This window comes from Bombus fervidus, chromosome 13 (assembly GCF_041682495.2).
Source record: "Bombus fervidus isolate BK054 chromosome 13, iyBomFerv1, whole genome shotgun sequence".
NCBI classification, from domain to species: domain Eukaryota; kingdom Metazoa; phylum Arthropoda; class Insecta; order Hymenoptera; family Apidae; genus Bombus; species Bombus fervidus.
The window spans coordinates 10,900,917-10,911,555 of record NC_091529.1 but is presented as its reverse complement, the minus strand read 5'-3'; the positions used below and the strand labels follow the sequence as shown (position 1 = coordinate 10,911,555).

General features: G+C 33.6%; 1 protein-coding gene across 2 annotated transcripts in view; it reads right to left on the bottom strand.

Annotated features, from left to right (window-relative positions):
- Positions 1–4,047: 4,047 nt before the first annotated feature.
- Cdase (neutral ceramidase) overlaps positions 4,048–10,639 on the bottom strand; it is a 46,800-nt gene continuing 40,208 nt past the window's right edge. For both annotated transcript variants that reach the window (XM_072015570.1, XM_072015571.1), the window contains exons 8-15: positions 10,322–10,444; positions 9,349–9,543; positions 8,559–8,789; positions 7,996–8,091; positions 7,708–7,878; positions 6,777–6,892; positions 5,055–5,223; positions 4,048–4,352 (exon numbers count right to left, since the gene is read on the bottom strand). In XM_072015570.1, coding sequence (XP_071871671.1) covers positions 4,305–4,352; positions 5,055–5,223; positions 6,777–6,892; positions 7,708–7,878; positions 7,996–8,091; positions 8,559–8,789; positions 9,349–9,543; positions 10,322–10,444 — 1,149 coding nt within the window. In that variant the 3' untranslated portion in view covers positions 4,048–4,304. The remainder of the gene's footprint in view (positions 4,353–5,054; positions 5,224–6,776; positions 6,893–7,707; positions 7,879–7,995; positions 8,092–8,558; positions 8,790–9,348; positions 9,544–10,321; positions 10,445–10,639) is intronic.

Genomic DNA, 10,639 nt, shown 5'->3' with positions numbered 1-10,639 from the left:
CCCTTTTTTTTGTATTCCAACAGTACTTTGATGGCGTCGCTATGGAAACTTTTTGGAAATGTATACCGTGTAGTTTGTTAAATTATTCGTTTATATACCGTCTATTCGTCGTTAATTAAATTAACTTGTAAAATGTTATTTGTATTACTAGCAAACTCGTTACCGTTACGTAAAAGAATCTATCTTACATTGGTAATTTGTAACTTGAAATTTGTAAAATTTTGATAATAATAAATAAATTCAGTTATATACGAAACTGCTTTCACAAGTTTAAATGATCTTCAAACATCTTCGAGCCTTTCGTTTACCGAATTATAAAATTTATGTCTGGTAAAACAACTATGATGTTTCGCGTACTTGTCAGCTCTTTGTTTCTTTTTTTAGATATGCGGGACATGTAGGTTCGACAAGGCACCAGATGTATTCTTGATATTAACGTTTTTTTCTCGAAGGAGACTGTGAAAATGTCCTGACTGATTGGTTGGTGCAAGCTGTTCGTGGACGTAATAAACAGCTTGTAAAGTTCTTCGTGGTGGTGCTAAACTTTTCAATTTTCTTCGCTCGTGTTGTCCTAGGACCTCCGTAACTGACACACTTTCGCAATGTTAGAACTATCACGATTTTCGAGTAGATAATTGGCTCCTTGTATATTTTAGCGTCTCAGGTTACAATAATAAATGTTAAACATTAGACTATACGTATTTATATGGATACTCAATTTTAAATGAGATCGTACGCTAATGGATTTTAAATCTTACGTGAAATAGACTTGCAGATGATAATCGTAAATATAAAAGAGAAGACTGAATTTCAAATGACAGAAAATGAATTTTGTTGATTTACAGATCGATTTATAATCTCTGTTAGCATATTTAATCAAGACAGCATTAAAACAAATTTAATTGCAAGTAAAATTGGATTTCGAATAAGAGAAGAACGCGCTTGTCCGGAAGCATTGACAATTTTAGAGTGGTTTTGTAGTATTAGAACGTAGCGTATAATGTTAGTTAAACTTCTTTTAAATATCGTTTCTGGAACATGAAGCGAAGAAGCTGTTTCATTTTATTACTTTACTGTAATTACCGTATGTATTATTTTTCAGTCGAAAAATAAATCGGTTGATTCCGGACGCGTATTTAATTGAATCTTTTCGTGAAACAAGCACGGCAGTTTTACATGCTTCGATAATCCAGATTGCTGACCGCATTCCTCGTTAAACGCACTTTTATACCACATGTTATTTTCTCGGTTTGGCCATTTCACGCGAGGAGACCTCTTAACGAACCACATTGATGTTCGGTTCAGAATCTTTTTGTGCCCTGGTCGTTTGTACTCGTGTGGCCATTTTCCGTTCTTTGAACTCTACGTATATCGGATTTTTCTTTTATTTTGACAGCTTCTCGTTTTCACAGTGATATCCTACATTCTTATAGACGTTAATTATCGTCGCTTGATCTCGATATATTTTCACTCGGATACCATAAACATTTCTGAGTGGTTTAAAAATGCCATTAGCACCGTTACGAACCTATAATGATTTTATCGGCAACGTTCCAAAGAAATCTGAAAATAGATTTAGAAATCACGAGATATTTTGTGCAACTAATACGTACTTATATTTTACAAATATCGCAAAGGCATTGTTAAACACCATGACAATGATTATATTGGTAAAACTTGATTGACAATTGTACCAGTACTAATTAAAAAATAAATAAATAAATAGATAAAGACGAGAGTGCTTTTTGGACCACATTTTTCAATTATACTGATCGTTAAAGAAGCTAATGCCATTCTTTTAATGCACAGATTCACTCGTATAATTTGTAGGAGGAGCCGATCGAAACTATCGAAAGGTCGATCGAAGTAATTTCTCGCTATCTCGAATCAATTTATTTATAAGCACAGATTGAAATTCTAGTTTGTATGCGAAGTAAAAGATATTGATACTGTTTCGCAACGGAAAGGATCAAGTTCGACGTTTCGCTGAAATTGCTTTCTTTGGAATATGGAATGTTACGTAAGATTCAGCCAAATGAATTTAATTAATTCGTTCACTGGGAAAGAGCTTCCTCCCCCTTCGTTCTCGCGAATTGAATTTCGTTTCGAGAAATTTATTTTATGAAATTTTGTATATGTATAGCGCTCTACTTTCGTGCCATACGTGGCTTCCATCGAGACACTTTACGAATTCACGTGTATGTTTCTGTATCGATCTTGAGGTTGCAGATATCTGAAATGCGTACTTAACGTTTCGTATGCCACCTCGTTGGCTATGTTTGCCTAATCTTACACAATTATTATCGGCGAGGTTGTTATGTGTACTGAACTGTGGCCTTTTGGAAGAAACGAAGATAAAGTTCAGTTAACTGGGAAATATTTCTTTTATAATGTTTTAACAACCGGAAAGTCTTAATTTTGTTGTCTTTTTTATACTATTTATGAAACATAAAATGATTTCTACCGAAATAATAATATTACTTAAACAGTATTTTTATCCTGCTCTTAAATTTCGTTTGGCGTACTTCTTTTCTTAAAAAACCTTAATTTTGATAATTGTAATTTTAAATTTCTTTCATATCTAGTATTTACTACATATAAGATAATTTCTAACAAAATTGTAACTTTGTTCGAATAACAATCCTGCCCTACTTTTGAATATTCTTTGTAGATTATGATTCACTTAAATACTTCTTAAAAAACTTTCGTACTTTCTACTTAAAAAGGAGTTTTATCTAGATAATATTATATCCTACTTTCAAATATCTTCTTTGGTGACATTCTCAGTCAGTTGTTTTCATCAATATAAATTTCTGATAGTAACGAATTACGTTAGAAACTTGTTATGATTTAATTAAGCATATTGTCGAAATATTTACCATTTATAGAACCGAATACAGTGATAATAAATTATCGAACTGTGTAATTGACGCAGAACGTTAAATAACAGAATGTAATACCAACCTTGAGTTTTACCGTAATTCTACCGAAATATAGTGGCCTTGAACTTCAGAGTACAAAGCAATTCTTCGTGGGAGCTTCAAGATGAGTTTAGGCTTTCTACGCAGAAAGCATCGTTTCCCCTTCGTCGTCAGTATGGAAATGTATATGTAACAACATTTTCATGTGTAGGAGATATCGTAAAACGGGGAAAACTTTACCAATTCAAATGTCGTGTTGTAAATCTGCCTTCTCCCGCAAAAACTTTTTAAATTCTGTACTCATCGAGTGAAAGTACACTCTGATATTTCTATCCCGTACTTTATTTTTCTTCATGAATGAAAAAAGAAACAAATACATATATAATTTCATTTCCCAATGATATAAAATTATAGAATAAATCATCGGTGTATAACGGTATACGTACACTATAGGTGCAAAATTAGACATATCGCTATGAGTTAAAATTAACAGAAATGTTGATATACGTAGAGTTCAGTTGTCTCAAATCTAAACGATGTTAGAACATCGATTACTATTAATAATGAATTCTGAATTTTAATTTCAATCTTATGATTCTTAATTTCGAATTGAAATTATGAAAGTTGTCAAGAGTATGCTATTCAATATGATGTAAAATTTTCAGCTGCTGGTATATATATTCTAAAGTTAATAAAGAAGAATCGAATCGATAAAAATTAATGAAGAACTCTCGTCAGATTGTATTCTCGACAGCCTTTTACGACCATTAATTTCATCATTCATTCTTTCACCATTCATCTCTTTACCATTTGATCTATAAGAATTCTTACATACAATAGAACTCCATTTATCTGAACTTCAGTTATTGAAATAATATTTTCATTAACAGTCTGTAATTGATCACGGTTTTTTTACGATTCAGAAATCACTAGGTAACTAGTATTCGGTACAAATGAATTGCTTGATACAACCAATACAAAATAGTGCATTGAATCGTTTCATTTTCACGTGAATTTTTATCATACGAACTGTTCGATTATTTATTCAATTATACATAGATTGCTCGTTCAGATAAACGAAATTCTATCGTGAATATAGTAAAAATGAATAAATTACACGTAGATATTTGTATAAATTATCCGTTTATTCGTGATCACGTTGATTCGTTAATTAAATTTAATTAAAACCTAATTCTACGTTCTATTCAATATTAATGTATCTATGTATTAAAGAGATCACACGTCGGTATATTATTATGGTACAGCACTGTACAAAACTAAAAATAGCGATATAGGTATGGCCTTCACAGTTGAATTATTCCTACATTCAGTGGTGAATTAAGCGTAAGCATTTTCATTTGGGGCTGAAATATCATGGCGTGGTTATTCGTAGTACAGCCTTTTGCAACAGCTCAAGCCACTAGGTATAACCTGAAATGGTCCACGGAAAATGTCACGTAACTGGGTGTAATAAGTTTACAAATGTGAAACAGGATTTTGGATGCAATTATTAAAATTATCTATTATCGAAATTATTACACAGGATATCGTTGATTGTTGGTGAGAGGAGAATCTTTTTATATCTCGTTGCGATTTACGAAACGTTTGTTTTCGAATGTAACTCGATTTTAAAGTACAGTTTAAACCCAAGTTTCACGTAAGAGTGACTTCAATTTAGATACAAATATGAATATAAATTAGTTGAATTAATTTTATTTCAACGTTAAGTCGATCAAGTTAGTTCTATTTCTATTGATTTCGATTCTTTCGCACAATAGATAAACAGCTTCAAACTCGACAAATCAAAAGAAAAAAGCAACAGAAAGTAGTGAAAAGACAAAGCGTAATGGAATATTAAAAATCATAGCAAAGTGAACATACGAAAATCTCCCCTTCCGCAAAAATAAAAGAAATCTGCAAGAACCACGAAAAAACATTAAAAATCACAGAAAAAGCAAACGTTTCGTATGCATCCACTAATTAATTACACAGTAAACTAATTATATGCGAAAAAATTGCATAGCTTGCGTTATTATTTCAATTATAAGAAACGGATAAATGAAAAAAAAAAAAAGAAAAAACTAGGGGGAATGAGCCTCGATATCAAACATTCACAACAGGTACTTAATTTACCTGGATGTGGTTGGACACGCCGTAGTAAGGGAAGATGCCACCAAGGATATAACGGTAGTATCCGTTGTGCCTAATACGATATTCACCAGCTTTGATGTCCTCCGGGACCTGCCACGTAATGGTCACTTGACTGGAACCGAGAACCATCGACGTCCTCTGCCACTGGAACCTGTACGGATGATACAGCAAGCAAACGGAGGGAGAAATATCGTTATTATTCGCCTGTCTGATGGTCAGAGCCTGATACTCTTGGCTGATCGATACTCTTATCCTCCCCCTTTGTCATTTCTCGCACCGATTTTTCCGGCTATCATTGATTTATGAGGGACCTCCAATGTTTTTTTTTTTTTGTTGTACGAAATGTTTGAAAATAGTGTGTTACTTTCTTTGAATTATTTATGATATAGTCGTGTTTTTATATAGTTAAAAAATGTCTCATACCGGAGGAAAGAATATGAGAATCCTTTACTTTAATTTTATGCCAAAGATTTTTCTTGACGTATTAAAATTCCTTTCGTTCGTCTAAAGGAGAGTTTTTACTTTTTTGTAGTATTACATGAGAGAGATTTAATATAAGATATGAAGAGGGAAATTTCAAAGTGGTCCAGGTTTGCGGTTGAAGTAACTATGACAATGGGCGAAGTTTAGCGATTTAGGTACTGACTTTTAACACGTTGCTTTGGTTAAGAATGCTTCAAATTGATCGTGCGGATATTTATGAAAATTCACATCTTCGTGAATACAATTTATAAAATAGAACTAAATGGAATTTTTTGTGTTTCGTGTGTCCTGTGTATCTTTGCATCATTAAATTTCCTATAAACGCGTAAGAATCCTAAGTCTACTAACGGCTAACGTTTAATAATCTGAGTAGTTCAGAGACTATACCGATTGAATACGTAAACAAAAACATAAAGATAAATTGCGATTGAAAATATTATCTTTTAAAATTAATCTTGAAATTTGCGATTATTCACGCTATCGCTACTGTAATAAACTCTATAGAAACGAGTCATTCATTTTTCAAAAATGAAATATTAAATGGAGAAACTTGTAAAAAGTGGAAATTGACCAATTTGTCTTCTGCGAGATTCGTTTGTTCTTATCTTACGTATTATGTAGGATATTGAGTCTTTCATAGTATAGGACGAGAAAGTTATTGTACTATTGATTTCACATCATCAATATTATTACATGTCACGTAACTGCTAAAATTTATTGCCTATAAATAAGTGAAAGCACGTTTGCTGTCTAACATACAGAGAATCTTAACGATAAAAGAGTCATCATTTTCCAAGATATTCCTCCTGAATTCTTTTTCATTTTGACACATGTATATTCTCTTTTTAACACCGTATACAATATAACTGTATGTTAGTATATATACTATATACTAACAATGAAACGATGAATTAAATATTGCGTCTAAATATACCTCATCTAAAATAAAACTACGCTAAAGTAGACATGGCCTGTATTTTATTCCAAATCGAAGCGTTCACGTTGCTGCATTCGTCAGAGACCGCTAAATTTCTTATAAATTAAATCAATTAATTTAATTAGAGAATATCTTGTTTTTGGTAAAAAATGTTTTATGATTGTTTGGTTAAAATGTAACATATTAGTTTAAAATTCGCATAAATATCCGCAGCCTAGTATTTGTATTTTCGTATTTGTCAGTTTGAGGATTTAAAATGAAAATTGATAAAAATATATACATACCTAGTCTCCCAACTGGCATCCGTGGCAACTGGCACCCATACCTCATCGTCGGTTAGCCTCTCGATCGTCAGATACGACCTCTCTGTCATCAGGTTGTTACGTGGGTGGCCAGCAACCTGGTGAAAATAAGACCAGATTTATGAGGCGTAATATTCACAGAATTCCTTACCACGTATCTCTTCCTTTTTCTTCATGAATAATAAGCTTACGGAATTTGTCAGCGCCCTAGCAGGTACAATATACACGATGTATGAAAACAGTATGAAACATTTTGAGAATAAATAATTAAATTAGACTTATTACGAGTGATCTTTAAATTTAGAATATTATAAAACGTGGATCCTGACGTGACAAATATAAAATATATTAATGTACAAAATCAACAAACGATTGTAATACAAGTTATATGATAGTAACAAAATTACATCGTTTGCAGCGTTCTATATTGAAGATTATAGGAATTAAAAGAGTTAGGAATACCAATTTTTAGAGTTCAAGATTTGAACTCACGAAGCTTTATCTTTTACAAATTGAGTACTCCGAATTGTAAAAGTTTTCAATTTGAAGCTTATTCTAACAAAGATCTTTTTACTCCTTGCTAAGTTATTTGCGATCAATTTCTCTTATGCAGTTCATAAGCAGATGTACTATAAGCGCAATCTTTTGTTCAGACTAACACGCAATGTGTTCCTTCTTATTTGTTAGCTACAAATATGATAGTGTCTTTAGATGTTTTGGAAAAGATGGGATAAGTTCAGCACTTGATGTCTTTTGAGTTTTCATATCTGGACGCTCTTGTCTGGAAAATTAATAACGTGGAAATTCGAATGAATTGCAAATCTGTTTATCTACCTATTTGCTGCCAAATCTCTCTTTCAATTTTCCCTTGTGTCATTTTAACAAAATTAGTATCAATATTTAGTATACTTACGAATACTGCACTGACGATATCGCCTGGTTTGGCGAGTTTCGGCGGTTGTTTAATACAGTCGCCGAAATTTTTGCCCCATTTTGGAGTGTCGAAGAGAACAGGAGTGACGAACGTGAGAAGATTCTTCTTTCTTAAATCCTGAGGCGTTGGACCAGGATCTACATCCTTTTTCTGAGATCATATTAAAACTACCGTTACTAGAAAGTGTGTGTATAAGCTAAATTCGTTTAAAGAAAATTTATAACATTTTTTGGGGGGGAGGGAGGAAGATATTTACGGTATACTTACAAGAATGGCGGATGTGACGAGTTCTTGGTATTGTTTTAAGTAAATGGTTAGAGTATGGGGCCCAAATATCGTGGACGCACCTTCGTATCTTTGGATCTAAAAGATTAAACAAAGAAATCATTGGCAAATCTTAAATTATAATGTTTCGATAAATTTATATAATAAATTCTTATATTGGTTGACTTTCTATTAATTTAGATATATATTTAACAAGCTTTTCTATTCGATTTTATTTATCACGAAGCAAGAAAAATGATAGAAAGGTAAAGATTCTAACGTAAGCTTAAATATTGTTCAACATTTTGACGCAACATCCTTGCAGATTACCCGTAAATTATACTATTTCATGCGAATATTCACCGCTTCAAATCTAATGCTCCATCTAATAATTCCTTTTTATTCGAATCTATTTATCATAAATGAAACGGACATTTGTTACGAGCGTAAACGGTTTTAAATTAGAAATTGTAGGATCTACAAATTATTAAATATCGATGGCATAAGGGATAGAAAATTATTCTAAAATTATCGGAAGGAAACGATAAGGATGATCTACGAGTTACTTGATATTCCTCCGGCGTAGTGATGTAATCGCTGTAGGTATTGCAGAGGCCGGCGACTATAACGGACGTTTCGTCGTCGGACGCATCGTTCATGACCGTTTTGATAGCCTCTCGCAATCTTCTTCCGGACATTGTTGTGAATTCTCCTGGCACGCCAGCGATGACAACGCTACCGATTAACGCGACCTGCGTCGCTACGATTTTCGGTTGCCAGTCGTACGGAATATGCATCTGAAGGTTGTTCAAATCATTCGGAAATTAAACAGACGAACTTGCGGATCTTGAAAGTTTAGAATCGTCGAAAAACGAAGAAATAAGATTTATAGACGTATAGAGCGAAGCACGTAACTGCAACCACTTCGGTTACTTTATAAGAAATAATTTTAATGGAAAATGTTTCAGATAAAAGTTGGATAGTTTGATCGGGGACATAATGTTATAGGCGGATGCTACAGGCTACATGAACATCATGTTTGTTTCTTCAAATGGAATTATGTATTCTTTTTTACATATATCAATTTTTCGGAATATTCTACGTCAAAAAGTATTAAGGTACAATGTTAAAAAATTCAACTTTGGAGAGAACAGTGTCCGATTGGAACATAACGAACGATAAATTAATTTCTTTAGTATTTTACAAATTGCGGCGACAATTTTCTTTTTTTTTTAATTTCACGGTCTTTAGAAATTTATTTAAAAAGGAGTTTCGTATTCGAATAAGGTTCAGCTTTTTCCTAAACGCTGTAACACTATCTTGTAATAATATTCTTCGACACATATTTAAACTTACGCGTCCAGTGGCAAGTAGAATTGGCTTTGCACCGTGACATTTCACATCGTCAGTGGTAGGAGCTGCTAAGAGGTTTCTGACTGCATTCCACATGGGATTCGCGGTGGTTGTGCCTTGTTCGAACGAGAACGACCCAGGACCGTCGATCGTTCCCGCCGCAAAACTGTATCCCATCGCTGGTTCACATCCACGAACCTATCGTAATATTCCATAACTCGTAAATAACGTTCAAAAAATCGTTCGAGCCTATGAACTATGATTCAGTTCATCCCGATATGTGTATACGTATTAAAATAAAAATATGCATTCTTTATTTTCGGGGAAACAAAGACGAAGGAAATTGTTTTCACAGAAACCACGACGAACAAGAATTCGATTCAGAGTTTCACTTGTATTGATTGACCTTGATTTTTGACCTTACTTGACCCTGAAGACTGAACGAAGGTTCTTAAAGGCTGAAAATTATCATTTTTCAAAGTCCTTCTACCGTGTTACAAATTATTTAACATTATATCGTGGATGAATGGAATAGACTGTGCATGTCTATGTAAACTTATATTTTTGCAAAGATAATTAAAGGGCTGAAACATCTACTTTATCAGACTTGATAATATTCATACACATACAGAGTGTTCTACCTCTACGAACAAAATTTGTCTTCCAAGAAATTTCCCTTTTATGACGAAAGCTCGAGAAATTTAACACAGAATGATGAGATTTGAAGAACATATTAATTTTGCAGAGATTTTGCACTGAAATTTCGTAGCATTTTATTGTAATGAAAAACGGTCTCCTCGCAGGGTGTGCAACAAGGTTTCGTAGATTATTGTCCGAACATAGAAATCCTCGAGTACTTTCTCGTTTTTTCCAAAGAAAAAAAAAAAAAAAAAAAGAAAGAAAGAAAGAAAGAAGGAAGAACAAATGAGATTTAATGAAACTCTAAAATAAAGGGAAGCAAGAGAAAACTACTCACAGTTTCGGTTCTTCTGGTGGTTTCATTGTAGTACTCTGCCGTCTGTTCCACCATGTTCACGTAGCGATGCACCACACGGAGGGGTCCGATCACTTCCTTGGCGTCCCCGTACTGCCATAAACGCTGCAATCACCAGGCAACGGAACATGATTATAGAATCGCGATACGAGCAACAAGCAACGCAACACAACGCAATGTGTACAGGCCAAACACGCATGAAACGTATCCGCCTCGCTGGCTACGAACTGTTCTCCCGTTTCTGCTTTTATTATGCTAATACCCGTTTCTCGAAACCGACCCTTCGCTCGACGCGTCACG